General features: G+C 42.2%; 1 protein-coding gene across 1 annotated transcript in view; it reads left to right on the forward strand.

The window, feature by feature from the left end:
• Positions 1-25,014, forward strand: part of LOC146861017 (uncharacterized) — a 42,747-nt gene that overhangs the window by 10,887 nt on the left and 6,846 nt on the right. The window contains exon 3 of the mRNA XM_085646395.1: positions 10,136-10,218. Coding sequence (XP_085502521.1) covers positions 10,136-10,218 — 83 coding nt within the window. The remainder of the gene's footprint in view (positions 1-10,135; positions 10,219-25,014) is intronic.

Below are 25,014 nucleotides of genomic sequence, written 5' to 3' on the forward strand. Positions count from 1 at the left end.
TAGGTATTGTAAAAAAAGTAATACAACACAGTGACTTTCTCTGCGTTGCTTTACACTGAGTTGGGTGGGTGTTACATGGATGCAGCATGGACATTCCCATATATCCACCCATGTATTTTGAGGCAACCCCAAATTTACTAAAGGCAGTAAACCTGAGTTTGCCACAAAGAGGTGCGCCTACCTCAGAGAAGTATAACAAGGAGAAATATCTTCATTTCTCCTTGTTACTTCCTCTTTCCATGTTTTCTGCACTTCAGCACACATACAAAGCGGAATATGCTTATGAGGATTATTTTGTGTGAAGACAGGCATCCCTTCCTGTACAAAAACAATCCTGACAATGCAGGCACTCTTTCTATATGACGCATGGGAGCCTGCGTTGATGCTAAGTAGCCAGCAGTGCACCAGCGCAGGGTGAGAGATAAACAATGCCATATCTTTGTAAAGATGGCACTGTTTAGCTCCCTCTCGTTCACACAACTTAGCACAGCAACAGGTCATGGTGCATTATGTGAACTTTTAGTAAATCTGCCCCTAAATCTAATCTGTGGCCTATCTGACTAGCAGATTTTCCCACCTGTCCAGGTGCTAAAAGGCTCTGGAGGAAGGTGGTTGGCTTCCTTTCCTTTGAGAGAAGCCAGATTCGCATACCAAAGGTGATGGGCTCTTTGAAGCTCCCCTGCTTTGGAATGCTAATCTGAAGGCCATCGTGTGGGCGGGGGGGGGGGGGGGTGTATGCACCTTCTGCCTGAGCAGCCTTGATTTCTAGCCTCCTGAGACCAAAGGCCCTTACCCCTGGGGTCAGAAACATGTCTCTGGTGGCAAAAACACTCAGTCAGCACACCAGTGACTGGTAGGTTTTCAGGGGCACCTCTAAGGTGCCCTCTGTGCGCATGTATCAATAAGTCTACCACCGGCATCAATGTGGGTTCATTAGTATGAGATGTTTGATACCAAATATCCCTATTTTCAGTGAAGCCATCAGGTAGTGGGGGAACTCGTTTTCACCAGTGTCCAGCACATGTACTCACAATGCCTTTACTGTTCACTTGTACTTGGAGCAGCAGAGAGGACCAACACAGGGGCATATCTGCTTGTGCAGATAGGTCCTAATGTTGTATAGTGCACCCTGACATAGGGCTGTAAGGCTTGCCATAGGGGTGACTTACCTATACTACATGCAGTGAATTTGTGCCATTATGGGTTCTCAATTTTGTCTGTACCAAGATACGCAGCCTGTAGTAGGTGGCACTATGTGCTTGGTGACGGGTCTTGTAGGGTGGCACACTTTGTGCTGCAGTCCTCAAGGACCCTCTTTAGCCTCCTTGCCCATGGTACTAGGGGTACCTCTTAATATGGGCTTTCAAGGAGTGCCAAAGGTATTGCCAATTGGGGTACAATCGCACAGTTTTTGGAAAAAGATCTGGCACTGCAGACCTAGTTAGCAGGAACCCAGTGCACTTCCAGTCGATATCACTTCAAATACCAGGCAAAAATTGGGGGTGACCATGTTAAAAGCGTCACTTTCCTACACATCACATATCAGGAATTAATATCAACCATAAAGGGTAAACTAGCAACAACTACCCACCCAAAATGGTTATGGATTTTGAGCAGGCTGTGGTTCAAACATTACAAGCAATACAAGACTGTTATTGCCATTTCAACCTAACATTAAAGAGATAGCTCCAAAAATCCACTATTAGTGTAGATTATTCTACCAATGCTCATTCTGCCTTTGAAATTAAACATTAACTGTTCAAGCATATGTAGCACCATCAGAGGTTACAATACATTATGACTTACGAATAGTATCCACATCCTATCAAGCAAATGAGAACAATCTAACATCCTTCTTAGGCTACTTTGAGGACACTTGGATAGGATGCATGCACCTTGCAGGGCACAGGCACCAACCCAAGTTTCAAATGTGGCAACAGTACACTATCCCAGATAATGCATTGTAGGGTGGCATAACTCCTTCCTTAACACTTTTGGAATGAGCTACCCTACAGTATACCAAATCACAGACATTTTCAAAAACAACATGGCTATCAAGGGTTATACCAAAGTCAAGCATTACTATAACAAATATGCACTAATATAGTCAAATAAGCTTGCCACATTATGACAAACTAGCTACCAAAATTCGTACTCTTGCCAAATCACCTGGGACTATGCTACCTAAGGACAATTGCTCAAGCAATACTAAGATCGACTATAGGAATACAAAACACCATACTAAGCAAATTTACAAAACAATCTATACCAAACTATTATTTATTTGAAAAATAATTACTAAAAGTAGAATTTTTTATCATTCTAAATTAACATTTCAATATTCTCTTAAAAAGATTTTATAAACTTATGCAAGCCAGATTAAAAAAATTACTATTTAGGAACATTAAAACAAAATGAATTCGTAACAATGATTTTAAGTAAACTATAATTAAAGTACATATATATACCAGAATTACTGTAAAACACAACATACAAAATATACAGCGATAGAAATTACTATACTGTCTCAACAGAAAAAATGCATTTCTAGATAAATATCTTAATTGTAATCGTATTTGTATAGTGCTTACTACTCCTGACAAGGCATTGAAGCGATTTTCGGTGAGTAGCACGCTCTTCTGGAACCCAAAGTGGATTAGTGATGGATTAGTATAGGGACATCTAAGAGCCTGATTACAATGTCGGTCGGTGTTGCCTCCGACCGACATCGCCGCGGATGCGAAATCGACCGACCTATGGTCGGCGGTTCCGACACCACAATTAGGATGTGACTGAACAAGGTGTGGTTGCAAACTTCCATTTTACAATGGGAGTTTATGCAGTGGTCCAAAACTGCCCTCAACACAAGCTTCCATTGTACAATGGAAGTTTTTGCACATTATTTGCACCGTGTGGCAGGCACCTCATGGTGGCTTGAATTCAATGAAAATGAGATGCACACCATTTTAATCCATTATTCGAATTAAAATGGTGTGCATCTCATTTTCATTGAATTCATGTCACAAACATTTTCGTCTCACATGAGATAGCACCCAATGGCAAACGTTTGATAAGTAGCAACAAAAGAAGACCAGAGAACGTGGATCGTAACAAGCAAATTAGAAAGAACACTTGGAGCATGGGGCGGGTATTGTGCTATGTTGGAATACAATTCAGTGATTCGTAGGAAGTTCAGGATAATTTGTGGCATATGCATTCATGTTTCAACTTGTGAGATGCAAATTAGCTAGAGCGCACCTTTTTAACATAACGGGTTCACTATGTTTTAATGTTTCATGTTTACTGCCGGGAAAATAAACAGCAGTAATGGCAATTGTCTGAATGAACTAGCATTCAAGGTAGTGCATTCTGGGACATTGAGTAGCTCCTGTACAATTGCGCAGTATACCTGTTTTGCAGCTTTAAGGAACGAGTGTTCACGGCATTTGATAGACAGAACTAACCACCTGTAGGTCATTATCAAGGGTGGTGACAGATATAAAACACCAAGCTAAGGGAAGTAGAATACGTTTGTAATAAAATGGAATAGGCGCGCGATGGCAGGATATGAAAAGGAAACATGCAGTCACTGGCTCTAGATGGTCGGGGTTGAACGGGAAGCGTTCATCTGATGCCAGCATGTTATGGAAAGCACACCAAATTTCACAGATGGTTGTTTTATTTTGTCAACGATTAGTACAATTAGTCACACAGTTAAGGGGTGTACCTAGTCTTTGGAATACGGAGCAATTTGGTATAAATGGATATGGCCAGAACATGAATGAAAGTAAAACTCGGGAATGTAATAGTTACCAGCCTCGAGTGCTTCACATAAAGATATGTTTTTTATAAACATGCGCTCGATAAAGTGACCACGAGATATCTTTTTGGTATACTGTAATTAAATGGAATATTCTTTTTGTATTTCTAGATGCCCCTGACGAAGGGAGTGTTAATCCCGAAATGCATTGGGCTTTTGAAAATAAACCATGGCATGAAATTCACCCTCTGCTCTCGAGTTTTGTTTGAAAATGGATGATTAAATGGTTTGACTAAAATGAATTGAACAAAAAAGAAGCAAAAAATGAACGGATAAAATTGTGAAAAGACTAAAAAGCATATGAACTTAATTCATTGGATTCAAGCTACTAAAGGGCTGTGCAGCTTTATGGAACCAATGCAGGTTCCCTTCGTGGTGACCTCATGGTGGCTGCCACACGGTGCTGGGACGTGAAGGGGAGCACCATAGGTGCCATCGAGGGCCACATCCGGAGGGCCAGGTGGGAAAGGGAGCCCTGTTAGGGGCCCCCAATGTCACTTTCCAACAGCTTTTTTATGTTGGAAAGGCCGACATGGAATGGCTGTCGGAAACCGACCTCATAATCCTGGTAGCAGAAACGCTATCCTTAAGGGATTATGAGCAGTTTCTGACTGGCTGACGGGCTCCTTGAGCCCGTCAGAACTGAGTTGGTTTCCCCGGCAGGTTTACACTCCAGCCGCCGACAATGTAATTCGCCGGTCGGTGTGTAAACTTTCCATGTCAGTCAGAAAGCTTCCGACCAGCGGTTGGAGGCTTTCCGACCGACATCAAAATGAGGCCCTAAATTGTTAATTTGAGCAACATAGTCATCTATTGCACCCAATATTTCAAATTCAACAAAATAACTAGTGGCTTATGCTGACACGCTGATGCTCATATGTTAGTAGCTGAAAACCCATGAAGTCGAAAACGTTTTTCACAAGCGCAAATTCAAATAAAAACACAAATAACAGTCATAAAAAACGAATCCATTGAAAGTATCTCTGTAAATCCTTTGAATCCCTTTCAAAACCCCAAAATATATTTGAAAAAATAAGTGCTCCAGGAAAACCTAATAATCAAAGAAAATGAATCTTAAACTTTGGATTTTAAAAAATCTAAATAATTTTCTTTGTAAAATAAAAAAATGCATAATCGATCAAAAAATCCTTTTTCCAGTAGCTGACTTTACCTGTAAACAAAAAACATATGTTCCCACTCACAAAACAAATAATCGTCAAAGTAAAAAAACACAACATACATACACACCCTAGATAATATAAGGACTGTAGTATTACTAGAAGAAAGGCCCGTATGACTCCCCCGACAGCTATAACATGATTGCCCTTTTGAACATAGGCTCAAAAATCTATGCTAGTTTACTTCTAGAAGACCTCAAAGCCTGGGCAGAAAGAGAAAAATAAATTGCTTTCAATCAAACTGGTTTCAGTGGTAAATCTAGTACCACAGATAACTTAGTCATGCTCTTGATTATTACTGAGAAATATATCATCAATAGAAAACAACTTTTATATGTCTGCTTTGTGGATTTCTCCAAAACGTTCGATCATGTCAACTGTAACCTCTTATGGGGAAAGCGGGCCAGCTGGAACATCCCTGCAAAACTATTATCCGCCATCCAACTTTTGTATTCAAATAATTGGGCAGTGGTCAAACTCGGTTCCAACAATGGCTTGTCATACAAAATAGAAGGCAAAAGGAGCATGAAACAAGGGTGCGTTCTGGCCCCAATGCTTTTCAATTTGTTTATATCGAACTTAAGTGCAATCCTTGAGCAAGTAAATCCCATCCACCAAGGCATGAACATCGTCAGGTGACCTCATTACAGTACACTGATGATGTAGTTCTGATGACAGGCATTGGGCTTCAGAGGCTCTTAAACAGTCTCCATGCTTATTGTGCCAAATAATGTAATGCTGGTGAATCTCACAAAAACCCAGATCGCGGTGTTCAGAAGGAAGGTCAGGAAGAAGTGAAGGGGCATATCAGCAAGGAACGGCGATGAATACCGCAAAGCGCGCTTAGCGCTTTGTTATTCATCGCCGTCTATCTCTGGAATGTATTGCCCTGGTAGCGCGTTATCAACAACGCATTGCTCCAGGGCGATAAAAATTCCAGAGATAGCGGGGGAAACCGCCGTTTTGCACGGAACATCGCTGGTTTTCCAGCGATGTTCCCTTCAAAAGGGCGATAAACTTGGTGATACGACCCTGTGGTCGTAGCAGCATAATCCGCCCCCTATGTTAGCGATGGGTAAGTCAGAATTTTAGCAGATGTTAGTTTTTGGAGAAAACAGCGGTTTTCTCCAAAAACTAACGTCTGCTAAAATGCTGGGGCAGCCTTGTAAATATCGCGATGTGCACATCAGCGATATTTGCAAGGCTGTACTGCCCAGTGACGCCCACTTTGCATCTCATTAGAGATGCAAAGGGAGGCGTCGGGAAAAAGGGTGCTAACATGCAATTATGCATGTTAGCACCCTCTTGTAAATAGGGCGATAGTTTTATCTCCGCTTTATGGCTTTTAAAGCCAGGAAAGCTGAGATAAAGCCCTTGTTAATATGCCCCGAAGATGGTTCCTAGGTGGACTGCCGGTCGCTAGAGACACTTGTTATAAATACCTTGGGGTGTGTGGCTGTAGGGACGCCATTCTTTTTGTTTGCATCTAAACTCATTAAAGCCATAGACTGTCACTTAAATTGCGGCTTTCAATCCTTACTCCGTAAATTGCAAAGCCCAGCCTTGGTGCCTTGCCTCTTCTTGCAGTGATAAAAGCCAAACTTATACCGACAATCAGCTTTGACTCAGTGCCTTTCCCAGGGTAATTTTGGGCCTTTTTAAATTCTGCATAAAGTAAGGCATTTCGCATTTTTCTTTGCCTACCACAAAGTGCTGCCCCAGCCCAATTGCGCCTGGAGTTTGGTCCGCTAAACCAAGTGGTAGTACAGCACGGTTCTTTACTTAAGTATATGTCACTACTAAGGCTGTCTGATTATTCGACACCGCGTGTTGAGATATGGGAAGAAATTCAAACTGCAATACCAAAAACAAACAGCTGGTCAAGGGCTTTTGATCTGGTCGTGAAAGCCCTTGAGGCAAAAGAATTATGGGAATCAACACTCACACATGCACTGTTTGAAACATCTCTAAACAAGCAAATAAAGATCTCATGGAATAGGGACAAGAGCGACTTTGGTAAAAGAAGCCATGCGTGGACAGTCATTGGCTCTTAAAAATAAACCTGCACACAGTCATAAATTAACTGCTTTATTGAGATTCTTCTATAAAAGCAAGTTGCTTCCTGCGCGTTTCGACCTGTTCCAAATGCAGGCTTTGTCATCTACACACTCAAAGTCTGAGTCATATTGCATCAACTTGTACCAAGTTACTGACTGAACATAAGGCTCTGTTGCACAATCTTTTTAATCAGAACGGCTTCAGAACCTGCCGTCATGCCTTACTCTTTTGTTTAAAAGGTGAATGTCCCCAAGTGGTTGCGCTTTTCACAAAAATTATCATATAAAAACTGACAGGCTGCTGTCAGATAAAGGCTTAGACACTGCAGTGTGAAGGAAGAATGAGAAATAGCTCCACACTGACGCCGCTCAATGTTTCCAATGTTCACCATTGCACTCTTTTAGCGCCTTGTAAAGGTACCTCAGCACTTGATTCTAGATATAATGGAAGTGACATTTCAGGACATGATGTGAAACAACAAGGCCCAAGGGAGCATGAGGGGACACTATTGAAGAAATATTCTGATCTGACGCTTCTTATTATTATCTTTAACACTTTGGAGTGGATTTTTCACCAACCCGGCCACTTTCAGTTAAAATGCTAATTGCAGAAAGCTCAGTATGAGTGGTGCTGAGCATGTCTTTTAGCTTGATGTCTTTTTGCTACAACTGCACTTTATATTTGGTATGCAAGACAATAGGCAATAATGTGGAACAAGAAAATATGGGGCGATACTGCTGTCCAGAATGAGTTTTTTCCTTGCCCTGTTTCTTTTTTATGTGGCCCTTAATCTTTTAGCATATCTTGCGATGTCACATTTGCACTATATTACTGGTTTTATGGATAGATCATTGTCAGATAAAATGTCCTCTTCCATTTTTAGCACATTGTATCTTATCACATCTGCACTTTATATCTGGTATTATGAAGGAGGCAGTGTAAAACAATAGTCAACAATGTGGAACAAGAGGAGATGGGGCGTTACCGCTGTTTAGAAATGGTACCAAGCAATAATGGTAAATGCCTTTAATTTCTGTGAACCTTTTTAATTTACTGTAGAGTGATGTGTAATTTTTGGTTTTAATTAACTGAAATAAACTTGACTTGACAATAGTCTAACTAGAAAAACTCACTTTACGAAAAACTTCCTAACCATACAATAATAATTTCCATAACCCAACTAACCAAACCACTCTAAATAAAATCAAGCTAGAATACACAACACTTTCTACCTGCAGAACACCATCCACAGAACGGTCATTCCAGTTGACTGCCACTGCATGCTAAAAAAAAAGTAAAAACGAAAATATACTGGTAAATAATGGGGGCATATTGAAATAAATAAAAAATCTTTACATTGAAATGATAGGTAAAAGGTATTTAAATATTTTTTAGTAACGTAAGCATGTTTATATCTCATAAATATTGTTTACAAAAATCTAAAAAAATTGTACGAAGATTCACTTGTAAATATATATTGGAAATATATTTGCTTACAAATTATTACTTTATTTAGAGGTTTGTTTGTATAAGGTCAATTTTTATGTCTTAATTGCAAGCTTCAAAAAATGAATATTACATGTTAACAAATATACTTATTTCATGATTCAACTAACATAACAAGTATGTTCAAATAATGTACTAAGTTGTTTTACTGATTAAACCATGTTAGTGGAAAATTATTTTCTGTTCATATGTAAATATATCATTAAATTGCATACAAATGTAGTAAATGCATCAATTTGTGAATATTAATAATTATTATGTATACATGCAATACTATTAAATCATGTACTTTTGAAAAATAAGTTTTTTTATGCACATATTAAAACCTTTAACTATTTTAAAAATGTTTTAAAATATTTTATCTGTTAAAACTAATTAAATAAACTCTATTTTTAAACCATACAAAATGAATACTATTCTCTTAATTACTTTTAACACATCTGATTTTTACATATATACATTGTTATTACAATGTACAATAACAGTTCTTTCACTGGTTTTTCGTGTATGTAGAAGATTCTTTATTTCTTAGATTATTTTGACAAGTGGGTACAGCTAACTCATTTCGCCCTAGAAAGAGCTTCTTCAGGGCAAAATCTCAGTAAGCACTTTACGCGAGTTCTAGGTAGGAAACGCCAGCATCAAACTATACCAGTCCTGTCCCCTCGTCAGCAATAGTAATCATGCAGTACATCCAGTGTCGTGATCTGGTGTCCTTAATAAAATCGTTTTGATAAGGACAAAACGTTTTCTTGTTAAGCAGCCCCGGCTTTTCCAGGTTCTTGTATTATTTTCTAAGAGGCATGAAAAGAGACATGGTTGTATAATCTGGCATTGAAACGCGGCATGGTAGTTGACGATCCTCCGGACACCGGATTAGACTGACACTATATCGAAACTACACATGTGTTTTTCATACCTCTAATACAAGAACCCGGAAATGCCCGGGTCGCTTAACAAGACAACGTTTTGTCCTTATCTGAATGATTTTATTAAGGCCACCAGATCACAACACTGGATGTACTACATGATTACTATTACTGACCAAGGGACAGTACTGGTATAGTTTGATGCTGGTGTTTCCTACCTAGAACACGTGAAAAGTGCTGAGATTTTGCCCTGAACAAGCCCTATCTAGGGTGAAACACGTTGGCCATACCCACTTGTCAAAAAAATCTAAGAAATAAAGAATCTTCTACATTCATGAAAAACCAGTGAAAGAACTGTTATTGTACATTGTAATATCAACATATATATTGTATTGCCTCTCATCTTTCTGTCTAAACTGCATCTTATTTGTGGCCATGCAGCAGCTGGTCGCTGGAGGTGGGAAATACGTGTGCTTAAATACACAAAGTGACTAAATTTGGTAGTTCTGTGTCTGTGAACCTTGCTGCCATTCTCTGCTTTGTACAGTGGAATAAGACTTGAAAGCTTAACTGTACAATTTACCGAAAAGGATTGATCCTGTCAGCATCAGTTATGACAGCTTTTTCAGTGTTTTTACTTTCCAGCTACAGAGGCTCAGGCAGACTTGTAGTCAGTGTTGATCTTTATGTGTTGGTCTTTTCAGTTGCAACACAGCCACCTTGCTGTTCTTCCTACCTGCTTACACATGCCTACGTTTCAGAGTCATTTCCTCCTCTCTTCCCACGGGTAAGTGCTGTCTCCCTTTTCTCACATAAACATTTGTTTAATTAGGTGTGGAACAGACTGATGGCAATGATCAAAGAGGCTTAATAATATTTCAATCCTTATTAAGCCACTTTAGACAGAAGGTGAGATAGAAGTGTTGCCTATCAGGCCAAAATGTATGCCAATGGCGACAAGTCGGGCCACTTACTGGCATGGTAGAGCAACACTTGCTACTCCCATCACCTTGATCGGGGAGTTCCTGACACATACACTCGCCACCCAAGCAGATATACATGCGGCCTTAACAGCACATTGCAGAACATTATATAACCCCCTCCCCACAGTCTTGCAGGTATATATTGACAAATGTATCTGACATGTAAGACTGCCAACTCTGCATTCCCTAGACAGAGAAGATATCAATGTCCCTCTCATGCTGCAGGAAATTAGCAGGGCTATAAGAGCAGCTGACATGTAAAAGACACCTGGGCTTGATGGACTGCCCATTAAATTTTATAAGGCTAATGAATCTCTCTTAGCCCCTAAATTGTTGGAGTTGTATCAAACGGCACTCATAGGGGTACTTCTCCCACATTCGCTTAGGGAGTTATTTCTGGTATCCCTGCCCAAGCCCGACAAATACAAAACAATGCAAGTAATGTCATATCGCCCGTTGTCCATGTTAGGAGCAGACAACAAAAAACTTAGCAAAATGATAGAGGTCCCCCTTTTAGAACACATGCCACGATTGGTGCATTCAGACCAATGGGTTTATTCCTGGGTGCTCCACCACCCTTAATGTCCTACGCCTGCACAAAGTAATGGAAATGGCCCCTGCCTAGTGGCCATACTCTGCTCGCTTAGTTTTAGAACTAGAAAAAGCATTAAATATGGTGTACTAAAGCCTTCTTTTCCCGGTTCTGGGAGCAATGGGCATCACTGGACGCCTCCAACGACTCATCTGCCTCTTCTAGATGAAGCCTAAGTCTTGCATTAAAATCAGCCAGCTTATGTCACCCCTGTCTCATGTGAGCAGAGTAACCCATTGGGCTGTCCCCTTGCTCTGTTGCTATTTGCTCTTGGGATGGAGCCCCTAGCTCAGAGATTACGGCAGCTCGGCAGAGACTGGAACATACCATTGAACGGGTAGCTTCATATAGTATCACTACATGCAGATGATCGACTCATCTTTATCTGAGATATACAGGACCGGATCGAGGGAGTTACAGAAACCCTTGTGGAGTTCCAAAAGGCTTCAGGACTGGGGGTAAACTGGACAAAATTGTGTGTCTTCCCAATTCACGAAGACTGCCCCCCTCAACAATTAAGTGTGGGTGATCATGCTTTGAAATGGGATCCCCGTACGTCCGTTATTTGGAGATCCTAATATACCATAATATGCAAGATCTTAATGAGGGGAAACTAACATGAGCCATAAGGCTGTATCTCCTTAAATAAAATTGTGATGCCCCCTCGCAATCTGTATTTCTTCCATAACCTCCCGGTAAACATCCCTAGGTCCACCTTTCGGGCTCTACATATGTCTTTGGGCAATTTTATTTGGAATAAGGGCAGGAGACGTGTGGGGTTAAGGTAACTACAATTGCCTGTGGAACGGGGGCCTGGGAGTGCCCAATTTAGAGCACTACTATTTCGCAGCGCATCTGCAGTGACCTGCAAGATGGCTGGCAGGGAGGCTGATGGAGGAATTGGGTCTGCAGACAGTGATTGGTGGGATGTTACTCCCACAGGCAAGACCCCCCCAAAAATCTAATAACTTACTGCACGCAGTATATAGTTTCTATCGCAGGGATTGTGACTCATGCTGTTGATACCTCATTATTCACCGACAATTAGACTTAGTGCCACAGACTCATTCTGTGAATCACTTGGGCGGGAGGGGTTGGAGACTTGGGCTGAGGCTGGGGTGGGTACTCTGGGCGACCTGTTCAGGGAGGGCGCACTCACCCCTTACCCACAGCTACAAGAGGATTGTGGATTCTCACCTGGGCATTTTCTTGTTCACGGACGGTTGTTAGCCACACTTGGGTGGTTATGGAACATTACTGACTTAGAACCGGAGCAGCATCCACTAGTACACGCCATACACATTATGGGGGATGGGCTTTGTCTAATAACGTGGTTCGCTAGAGCACAGGCGCACACTACAGTAGACCCACTACATGCAATGTGTAGATTATGGGACATTGATGTGGGGAGCGAGTTGACACCTAGGGAATGGGATAAAGCCCTGCATTATCTGAGTAAGGTATCGAGAAATGCAAAATGTCAATTCATTCAACACAATATACTTCATAGGGCCTATCTCACCCGACAGTCTACATAAAATGTTTGGCTCCTCGTCACTATGTCCTAGGTGCAACGCGCCAAATGCTAATATGACCCATTTGTTCTGGAGTTGCCCAGCGGCAATATCCCTCTGGCAGAAGGTCGCAGGGGCTTTATCAGAAGTTACGGGCTGAGAAGGGTTTCTCACCATGAAAGGGGTGATGCTGGGATCATTTAAGCGTAAAAAAACAGCAGGCAACAAATCGATCCCTGGATTTAGACCCACTCATCGCCCATAGGTACATAGCAATGAATTGGGAGGCATGCGTCCTGCCGACCCTCCAACACTGGTAGGCGGCGACCCACAAGTGTGGTAGGGCTGAGACAAAAGCACTGAGGAGAGACGAGGTTGAGGGACTACGCAGGGCCCCTATAGCTTACCAGTGGGATGGAATGCTGAATGCGGTGTAATCGTTCGGAGAAGCCTTGAAGGCTTTAGGGGTCAATTTGCATTCACCTCAGAACACTACACGCTGTTGGTCTCTTACAAAATGGCCCTCTCCTATGAGTGGATGACTGGAGCCTTGGGTGTTCGTCCCCTGTGCTGTTCCTTTTCTGTAGGAGGAGGGAGGTGAGGTACAATGATGTGGACTGTTTTTTTTCTTCATTCAGTGGGAACATAGAGGAGGCATCAATGCTTGTGAATTTGAACAGTGCAGACACTTATTGCGGTGGAGGAACTATCTTTGCTGTTGTGGACTGCAGTTTGATTATAACTTATTATTGCTATATGTTGAACCATCTACTCCTTACCACAATATTTTATTATGCCGAACTGCACTGAATATATCAGTGCTTTCCATCGCTAATTGTTTCAACATTGTATGTCATGATGAAAACCATAAGAATGGTTTTAAAAAAAAGTGATATAGAGGTGTTCACCACTTTGTAAGCTAATTGTCCATGGGTCATCTGCCTCTTCAACAAAACTCAGACATCCGTAATTATCATCACATCAGCTTGAATCTTTGATTCTCTTCAACCTTATGTAAACATTAGTAGCTCTACAAACTCTTACATTGTTGGGTCTTGTTAGAAATCCTTCTGGCAGGTGGGGTGTGTTTATGTGTGGATTTAGTGTTTATTATATGTTCAATAGCCTGATGAAATGAGCCCTCCAGAATCAAACTAAAGAATCCTTAGAAGTATCTTTATCTATTGGGTAGTCTGGCCAAAGTCAAGATTTTCTCTGGAAAGTGTTGGTGTGCAGTTCACAATAGGGTAGGGCCATTCGAACGGCTCTACAGCCGAAAGAATAACTGCTTAAACGTTTAAGAGAAGTTCACAAAAATGACATTTATTAGCTACCACACAATTGGATTAATCTTCATATGACTGACAATAGAAGGCATTGTGATCATGGGCGCCTATGGAAACCAATGCACATTTATGGGCAGAAGTATGTTTGGTGAAACAATTATTGCCTCTATGGGACTTTTCAGTGAGACTTTTTCAAAACGTGATTGTGATAGGGCCGAGGGGATAAAGTCTTTTATCTTGTTGGGAATATTCTTAAAGAGTAGAGTTAAGTTTTGATACCAATATTAAACATTGTTCTGTCCAGCCTGTCTTAGTTTTTCTTTTTTTATTTCTCTTGTATGTTTGTCCCTGGGATCAATTGTTCATGATGGGGAATAAGAATTGTTGGGATGGGAATGTCTGCTGCATGGTGTACAGTCACCTTCCATTGCCCTGAGTGCCTGACTTCAAGTATGTGGTATCCTGTTTTTTGATTTTGGCCCTAGCATCGAACTAATCCAGTGAGTGTGCAGAGACCTACACTGTCCCTTGACACGAGTGAGGCCCTGTAACTGTCCTGTGACCTGGGGGGTTCATGAGGGGTGCCCTTATTATGCTTACAGTGGGCTCCTTTCTTTGCTATGAGTTTTTACACAGGAAGTGGACATGAATTCACAATACAAATTGACATTAAACAAACAAATTACAAATTACAAATTAGTGTCCCAATGAAAAAAACCAAATTTGAACTATTAATTGTTTGTGATTGCCTTTGTAAAGAGAAATGGAAACCTTGTTTGTATGTCGCATTTTATGTTATTTGTCTGTTTAGGTTTTTTTCATTGGGACACTAATTTGTAATTTGTAATTTGTTTGTTTAATGTCAATTTGTATTGTGAATTCATGTCCACTTCCTGTGTAAATATTCTAGTAATATAAACGAAGAACATTCTTCACAAAAAAGACCTAACGTGTATGGCTTTGCCTTTTCTTCTGACATCTTTCGTAATCCCCTTTTCTTTTTTGATCATTATTTTAGATTACATACCATATTGTTAAGTATTAATCCGCATGAGCTATTGTTTCCTTACAGCACATAATACCCAGGCTCCTTGTGGGTAGGGTTTCCTTGTTTCCCAATCAAGCAAACCATCTCTGTGATGGCAGGCATTCCTAATGGGTCGGAAACTGCGACCTACCTCATTAATATTTGAGGTAAGTCGATTTGCAATCCACCAGCAATCACAAGTATGAAACAAAAAGTTTCATCCATGAGGTATAGTGATTTACAGATTAGGAGAAAATCGCTATTTTGAAACCGCTATTCCAACTCTTTGTACATCTTGCCCATTGCTACCTACTATAATAAGTAATATTTATAATAATTAGGGCATCCGGATATCTTGCACCATTGTCTACTATGATAGTATATATTTATGTTCTCAAGACAAGGTTGGTAAATGACCTGCTAAATCCAATTATGCTAGGTGAAATGGGATCTTATGGGGAAGAACTGTAGAGCGGTCTTTGGAACTCTACCTGGGCTATTATATTGATAGACACAACATTGTTTGTAATATTGTTGGATATGAGAAAGATTCTGGACCAATAAAATCATTTGTTTCTTAGTTTTGTCTCTTCCAAACTGAACACCCCTAAATGGCTATGGGCCACACATTATTTATAGATTAGAAAAACTATCTTCTTGACTGCCAGATTTCTGACTTTCTTCACAGTGGACTCCAAACTTTGACAGAATTGCGTATTATTAGTACCCTAAAGAAATTGTTTCATGGACTTTAATGACCAGATTGTCCTCAACGAAGTGTCATTTTATTACTCTTTATTTGTGCCTTGTATATACAAGAGCTTGCACTGTCCTTCCCTTGGTGATGATGTTTTATTTAGAGGAGGAGTTTTTTTTCTCCTGTACATATTACTGCCCCCAAACCTCCAAGAAATCTATTTCTCTTCAGAAATAATCACTCCCCCCACTCGAACCACGGTCTGCCTTGAGGTATGGATGTGGTAAGGGGGTACAAAGTTTTAGTTTTCTGAGTCATTTCGATCTACTTAGCTCCGATTTAAACTCCCCCCCCCCCCCCCTATGACCTATGGACAGTTCTGCAAAGTCCTCCAGGTCACTTGGTTTACGCTTGGGGTCCAAGTTTTAATTATTGAACTCAGTGGCAAGCGCATGCAGGTCTGCCTCATGGTGTCCTATCTATCGTTGTGTGTTAATGGGCTGGGCCTTCATAAATTGTTCCATACATGGCTTTTCTATTATAGCTTCCTCGGTGAAAGTTTCATGTTGCAACTATTTGTCTCATAAATCTTGTATTCTGCGAGGCACCGGAGAATGTCGCCATACATTTCTCAACGCAGAATTGAAGACTGCAGCTTTATTCCTCTAAACAGATTCTTTCTGATGAAGGAAGCCCTCTTTGAACCTATATCTTTCTTTTTTTATAACAAAAAAAAGGAAAAAGGTGCGCTTTTTACAAATGTTCTCCCTTCTTTTCTGGCTTATGGCAGTGGAGATGAAAACCACAGTAGAAAAGGTTCCATGTGGTAGAATGGGTCCCTTGAAGTATTATGCTGCAGGTGAGAGGAACTCCAATCAAATCCTCTCACTTCGGGGCATATTATCAAGGACGGCGTTAAAATTATCGCCGCTTTAGTGCCGCTAAAGCGGCGATAATGGGCTTGATAATATGCTCTGGAGAATTCCCATAGAAGCCCAGGTTCACACCAGAACATGGGCTTGTATGGGAATTCTCTGCATACCTCTATTCAACACAAGCATAGAAATGTGACTTTTCTGAACTCTGGTAGAAACGTAATTTAAAAGTAATCTCTTATCAAAATAACAAAGTGTCCAATTTATTGAAAGTTACTCAGACTGACATTTTCAATATTCCATTTATACACCATTAGACCAGTGTACTGTCAGATGATGCGCATTTTATTTGATCAATGTTGCTAGCATAAGGAGGAAAGGCAGCTTCCATTTCCAAAAGTACATGAGGGTTGAGCTATATCAGGGTACAGAAAAAGAAAAGGTTTCAGGATGCCCAACAAGACAGATTAAATACTTACAGCTTCTAACTTTATTCCTGTCTTTTAGACAATTTTTTCCATTTAACATGGTGAATGGAAATCTAATACTTAAACTAATCTTTTTCCCTACGCCTTATCCATTATTCTATACTACAACCCTGCAATTCAAACCAGCATTTTCCAGAATTCAACCTGGCAGAAAAGCTTTATGCTCTGATTATAGAGGATTCCATATTAGTACACTTCAGGCATTGGTGCAACCCAATGCTAACTTTACCCCTTCTACTCCCATAACAAAGGAGACATAAAATCTGGATTAAAAATTGGATTAGACAGCACCTGGCTCCAATCGATAACCTCCAAAAAACTACAGAAAATCCAGAACTGTACTGCAAGATTTCAAAAACCCTTCCCAATACCCAGGTTCCTCAAAATCGTTTCAACCTCATAAAGAGTCAACTTAAACGCCTTCTTTAGAAACAGTGCTCAAGACAAATGATGATTGCACAGTGATAATAAAATACATTTCAGATCTCATTTGTTAAGAATAGCCAAGCCTCCTTGGTCCAGAAAAAGCCATATTTTTCTTCCTTTACCTGCCGAACAAAGCTATACAAGGCCACAAATCGTCTCTCGCTGTATCAAGATTACTTAGATTTCTGGTGTACACATTTAAATATTCAGCACTCGACCTGCAAGCAGAGCCCCTACAATTGTTGCTGCCTCATGCACGTCCTTGGCTTGTAGCTTTTTCAGATGCATTTTTTATACTTTTGTCGTATAATATATGTATTCCATATGTTATCATCTCACTTGTGCTCGTGTTGTCAGCTTCATAATTAAATTAAATGTATAATTGAGCTTTTCACTCTTGAAATAGGTTAAGGGAGTCCAATATGTTATTGAATGCCAGACCTTAGTACTAACATGGGCTACCTGAGAAAAAAGAGTCACTTTTTTAGAAGCATCAAATCTTGCAGCACTTCGAGTGCAACCACCCATTAACTTGTAATAACAGTAACACGTATTGCTTAAATTTGAATATATATATATATAGTCGCCAGTAGGTAGTTATAGTTAGGACCTATTTTCCATAGGAAATCCGCAACATTCTATTTGGAATAACGTTTGTGTCGATTGATGAATCTTCGCGAAATTTTCCAAACTTTTGGCCAGCTCCAGTCCGCTCCTATCCTGAAAATATCACGGTGATTCGTCAAGCGGGGGCCGAGAAAAAAGGGGGGTCCCAAAACGCATTTTCCCCATGCCTTTTCCCATAGGACCTGTTGACGCAGCTACAGCCCGAAGTGCTGAACGGAATTACACCATATTTGGCAAAGAGGTTGTCCTCAGTTCAGACTCGTGCCTTTTGCTTAAATGGTGTAAATCTGTTCAGTAGTTCCTGGGAAAATCAAAAGTAAAATCACATATATATCTGGGCGGAGCCTAACCACACATCTCATCGTGAGATCTGATTGGCTGTCAGCACTTCATCCAAGAAGTGTTGGCAGCCATCTTGGGACCAATATACATGATAGCACCTCATTAAAAAGCATTGCAGTTAAGGTTTTAAGACTTTAGTTACATTATAAATCATTTGTTGATGGTACCATACTCATTTTAGGAATTGTGGTGTGTTCTAAGGTGATTTTACCATGTGAAAAGCCTTCTGCTGTGATATCATGAATCATGTTTGAGAGAAAACTATTTTCTCATGCTTTTCCCACAGAGGTTTGGAAGGTGATCCATAAGCTAAACTGAGAGCATATTTTCTGTAAATTCACATTATCTTTCTCAGTCATGTGAGAATGAAGTATGACATTCTCAGTAAAACATGTACATCCAACAAGGGCAGAGACTGTCAGTTGATTCCTTTGTGTTCTACTGCAGCTTCCCAGAGTGTTCTAAAGAACAACTAGAGCGCTAACAGTCCTACTTATGACAAACGTATGGCACACCTGAAGCCATCTTGGTTGTAATAAAGTGGTAACTCTTAAAACATTTAATTTAAAAAGGAACAAAATGAGGGGGTTCATTTTGCCACAGAAAGTATGATTAGTGCTGCAGAAAGAAAAATTAGGGCACATTTTGAGTGACTCCTCAAATCCTCTTCTATTTCATAAAAAAATTCTGACATGCAGGCTGAAACATGCACTTTCAATACCAGCAGCAGACTTCCCTGGTGAGCAGTAGCTTTACTACAGTGATCTAATAAGCAACTAGAGTGCTAACATTCTGAATTTATGGCAAATGTGTGACACATCTGAATGCCTTCTTGATGGAACCAAAGTAAAAAACTGAAAGTATTTCCTACTGAGGAGACTGCAGTAAATGAGGAAATTAGGAAACTTCATAACAAATAAATCTCCCAAGATGGCCTCAAGAGACAAAAGAGCCCACATGTAGCCCAAATATCACCCAGATGTAGCCCAAGTATAGCCCAATGACAGAATGTCCCAGAGTGTTCTTAAGAACAACTAGAGCGCTTACTGTCTTACTTATGACAAAAGTATGGCACACCTGAAGCCATCTTGATTGGAATAAAGTGGTAACACTTAAAACATTTAATTTACAAAGGAACAAAATGAGGGGGTTCATATTGCCATAGAAATTATGATTAGTTCTGCAGAAAGAAATATTAGGGCACATTTTGACTTCTCAAATCCTCTTCTATTTCATTAAAAAATTCTGATATGCAGACTGAAACATGCACTTTTAATACCAGCAGCAGACTTCTGTGGTGAGCAATAGGTTTACTACAGTGATCTAATGAGCAACTAGAGTGCTAACATTCAGAATTTATGGCAAATGTGTGACATATCTGAATACCTTCTTGATGGAATCAAAGTAAAAAACTGAAAGCATTTCCTACTGAGGAGACTGCAGTAAATGAGGAAATTAGGAAACTTCATAACAAATAAATCTCCCAAGATGGCCACCAGAGACAAAAGAGCCCAAATGCAGCACAAATATCACCCAGATGTAGCCCACATGTAGCTCAATGACAGAAGTGTGCAAAACACTTATTTTCTTGTTGTGTATTTGCAGTTTTATATAGTGCAGACTTGTCAGGTATTGGAGTGCTTTACATGAGCATTGGTTACATCACACAAGATCAAATTCATTTTGGTTGTAGACATGGGGAGATTAAGTGATTTGACTAGAATCACAGAATGTTGAGCTGAAGCAGAAACTCCAACCTGGTTCCCCAGTTGCAAAGTCTGCAGCTCTGGAAGTAACACCACATCCTCTCCCCTAGGTGCAACATTTAATCAAGTGGTCAACTGGATAAAAAAACATAAAGATTACAAATAATTTAAAAGTTCTTTGTCGCTATTTGAAAACTCAGAAAATATGTCCTCATTTTAGTTTTTTAGAGCACTAACCATAATTTTGATGCAAATAAGACCCTCTCATATATGTCATTTCTAAAGGAAATACTCTAGGTATTACAGTTTTGATTACATCAAGATGACGTCAGGCGTTCCACACTTTTGTAATAAATATAGAATGTTAGCAATCTAGTTGTTCATTGGGATACTGTTGAGAGGCAGAGGCCAGGGGCACGGACTCTGACAATTGAAGGCAGGTAGGAGAGTGCAGATGCAACAATTTGACCACACTGGGCAGGCAGGAAGGGCAGTGGCAGCACAACAGTCTATGGAGGGCAGTGGAAAGGGGGGCAGGGGCAACAAACCAACAATACAGGACTGGCAAGAGAGGCTGTGGCAATATAATAGACCATTGTGGGCAGAAGGAAGAGGCAGTGGTAGTACAACCATACATGCCAACAGAACCGTTTCAGCCAGGAAACGTCCAATGTTTTTAAGCTCAAATGGGCTTTATTTGATCTGTCTCCTGTTTACAATCTCCTCTTTTTCAATGTAACTCAAAGGGGAAAATCAATACGCCAGTTTTTTTTCAAAATCTCTTACCAAGTTCAAAATGTTCGCAAGTATGGTACATTGGATCATGGTAGGCAGGAGGAATTGGGGTAGGGACATGGACTCGGATAACAGAGGACAGGAGGGACATGGAGAGGTGCACCAAACTGACCCTACAGGGCAGGCATCAGGGTTTGCAGCAGCACAATACACCACACAGCACATGCGGGACGGGAGTGCAGCACAACAATCCATAGAAAGCAATAGGGAGGGGACAGGACCATGCACATGGACAACAGAGAACAGAGGGGAAAGAGGCAATGGTAGCCAGCTGACCATAATGGACAGACAGGAGAGAAAGCTGCAGCATAACAGACCATAAAGGGCAGGAGGGACGGATCAGGGGCATTACAATGGAACAGACAAGCCAGGAGGGAGGGAATAGGGGTCTGCACATGGAAACAGAGGGCTGGGGGCAAGGGGGCAGGGCAGGAGCAGCAAGATGACCATGGAGGTCAGGCAGGATGGGCACTAGAAACAAGACACACCATGGAGAGCAACAATGAGACTATGATGGCATACACACAACCCATGGAGGGAAGGTGGGAGAGGGTCAAGGGCAGCTAGCTGACCACACAGGGAAGGTGGGAGGGGCCATGGCAGCACAGAAGACCATGCATGGCAAGCGGGAGGGTTAGTGGCAGCACAATGGCTATGATGGGCAAGAAGGAGGGTGCAGGGGCATGCACAAAGGACCATGGAGGATAGAAGGGAGGGTCAGGACCTGGGCACAGACAAGAGAGTTCAGGGGAAGGGGCCTCACAACAGACCGCGCGGGGTAGGCAGGAGGAGCAATTGCAGCACAACAGACCAGAGAGGGCAGAAGGGTGTGGCAGAAAAAATGGACCATGGAGGACAGGAGGAAGGGGATAGGGGCATGGCATGTGGACAGGCAGGGTGGAGGTGGCAGCGACAGGTTACAGTCATCTGACAATGCTAGGCAGGTGGGAGGGGAGTGGCAGCTCAACAGAACACTCAGAGTAGATAGGAGTGGCAGGTCCATGGAACATGGTTGGCAAAACGCATGGAGCAGGGGCATGCACAAAGACATCGGAGGGCAGGGGGAAGGAGAATAGGGGCAGCCAGCTAAGCACGGAGGCTAAGCAGGAGGTCAATGATGGGCCATAGAATTGGGCAATGGAGGGCAGGAGGAGTGGACTGGTACATCATGCTAAATGGAGGGCAGTGGCAGCACATCAGACCATGCATGGCAGGAGGGAGGAGGCTAGTCCATGGATTCAGACAACAGAGGATAGGGAGGAGGTGGATGGGGCAGCAAGCTAACTGTTCAGAGAAGGTGGGTATTAGGAACTTTATTGTTTTTAAAATGTGTGTCTGTGCGAACTACTTAAAATATGAACAAGTATGCAGCATAATCTCACTTTTATTCAAGAAGAAGAGGACGTTTGTGACTGTGACTCCGGGCTCACTTGGCAGAACCACCCCCTGACCCTCCACCCCCATCGCAAAATGTAATGCCCGTGAAAAGGGTAGGTGGACACAGTGTTATATAGAACATAGTCCTGAGAGCACGATTGAAAATGAAAACTAGATATAGTATATGGTATAAACTATGCACCAAAAAGTGTGATATAAGATGAACCAGGGCGTGAAATATAATATGCAATACATTGTGCGCAATGACATATTCATTGGAGAGCGCGAGATAGCACAGGCACTAGCGCATGCTACGCGATATGCGCCTTGGAGTGTAATATGCACAGGGCAGTGTTGTGTAACCTAACTAGTCTCTAAAGTTGTAATATAAAATATGTGCTGGGGAGTGTAACGTTGCATATGCACTGTGACAAAGATATGGATCCCAGATAGTAATATGTATGGCATAGCTCTGTGGGTTATAACATAGGCATCGAGGAAGGCACGTTAGATGGGGCAATATAACCCGTGCGAAGGCAAGTGTGGCATGACATATTCATGGGGTTGTGTTACAGTGCACATGGGCTAGAGAGTGTCATAGCATACGCACTAGCTGGTGGAATACAACACAGAGGTGTGAGGCACTCGGCGGCCACTGGTGGGTGTAACACAGCATTGGGCTCAGCCAGGAGCACGCTGTGACTCTCAAGTGAGGTTCGTCTCCTTTCCAGAGAGTAAAATAAAAAGTATTACACATCCGGCAGTGGATGTGTGTTTTATTAACCGTGAGGGGGGTTTCTTGCATAGTTTGGTCGAATTTTTGTCGAATCCCCTTTGAATGGCTTGGTGTGCGTGTATATTAAATGTGCCCATCAATAGCTATCCATGTTTGTATAAATAAACGACAAGGGTGTCTACTTGGAGAGTACCCACCGGCGGGGGCGCCGGGATTAGGCACGGTAGGGCATCAGACACATCAGAGCTTCACTAGCAGTGTAAATACATTCCATGTGGATTCATTCTATGCATAGTCGCCTTTAAATGAATATCACGCAATTCGTCATGGTGATAGGTACATACGGTTTGTCCAGCATGTCCTAGGTTTTTCTATAAATATATATATTTTTAAAAATAATAAAAAATAAAGGCCGGCCCCGGGGGATGGGGTCCACGGGGCCATAAGTGGCCTGAGGAGGGGGGCAACGCAGACCCCTCCTAAAGAAAACATTTTTTTAAAAAGGCCATGACCCGGGGGTTGGGGTTCCCGGGCCGATTAAGGCCTTAGGAGGGCCAAATTAACTTTTTTCAACAAAAAAAAATAGGGTGCAGGCCCTGGGGGATGGGGTCCCCAGGGCCAGTAAATTAGAAAAAGAAGGGGGGCCACACAGCCCTCCTTCTTAAAAAAATAAAATAAATAAAAGACCGGCATCGCGCCAGAGGCCACGCCCCCTCCTTGCAGCACTCTGCAAACGCGCCCCCTGGCCAGTTGTAAGTTGGGGAATGAATTCCCCTTCAATACTGACGGTCCCTGAAGGCCAACTAGCCCAACAGGTATCTCCAGTATGCGCCAGGGAGCTGCGTTGCAGACAGGTGTTCTGAGGCCACGCCCCTTTTTACACCTCTATGCAACGCAGCTATGTGACGCTTACTGGAGGTACCTAGTGGGCTAGTTTGACCCTAGGGACCCTTAGGATTCAAGGGGACTTAATCTCTCAACTTAGAACGGCCACAGGGCGCGTTAACACAGTGGTGAAGGGAGGGGACGGGGCCTGAGGTGACACGTGCAAACACGCCCTGTTGCGCGTTTTAAGTTGGGGAAATAATTACCTTTCAATCCTGAGGGACCCTGGGGGCCAACTAGCCCACCAGGTGCTTCCAGTAAGCGCCACTGCTCTGCGTTGCAGAGAGGTGGTGCAGGCCGTGCCCCTTTTTACACCTCCCCGCAATGGCGCTTACTGGACGTACCTAGTGGGCTATTTTGCCCCTAGGGATCCTCAAGATTCAAGGGGATTTAATCTCCCAACTTAAAAAACGGCCACAGGGCGTGTTTACACAGTGGGGAAGGGAGGGGACGGGGCCTGAGGTGACGTGTGCAAACACGCCCTATGGCGCGTTTTAAGTTGGGGAAATAATTCCCCTTCAATCCTGAGGGCCCCTGGGGGCTAACTAGCCCACCAGGTGCTTCCAGTAAGCGCCACTGAGCTGCGTTGCAGAGAGGTGGTCCAGGCCGTGCCACTTTTTACACCTCTCTGCAAGCAGCTTTGTGGCGCTTACTGGAGGTACCTAGTGGGCTAGTTGGACCCTAGGGACCCTCACAATTCAAATGAACTTAATCTCCCAACTAAAAACGGCCATAGGGCGTTTTTACACAGTGGTGAAGGGAGGGGACGGGGCCTGAGTTAACGTGTGCAAACAAGCCCTGTGGCGCGTTTCAAGTTGGGGAAATAATTCCCCTTCAATCCTGAAAGACCCTGGGGGCCAACTAGCCCACCAGGTGCTTCCAGTAAGCGCCACTGCGCTGCGTTGCAAAGAGGTGGTCTAGGCCGTGCCCCTTTTTACATCTCTCTGCAACGCAGCTCTGTGGTGCTTACTGGAGGTACCTAGTGGTCTAGTTGGACCTTAGGGACCCTCAGGATTCAAGGGGACTTAATCTCCCAACTTAAAACGGCCACAGGATGTGTTTACATAGTGGGGAAATGAGGGGACGGGGCCTGAGATGACGTGTGCAAACACGCCCTGTGGCGCGTTTTAAGAGGTTGTTTTAATCCCCTGCCCTATTATATACTAGGGGGTTACAGAGGAGGTCATGCTGATCACAGGGGGATCCCAACGCATAGTGTCCCCTAGT

This window comes from Triturus cristatus, chromosome 3_1 (genome assembly GCF_964204655.1).
Source record: "Triturus cristatus chromosome 3_1, aTriCri1.1, whole genome shotgun sequence".
Taxonomy (NCBI): Eukaryota; Metazoa; Chordata; class Amphibia; order Caudata; family Salamandridae; genus Triturus; species Triturus cristatus.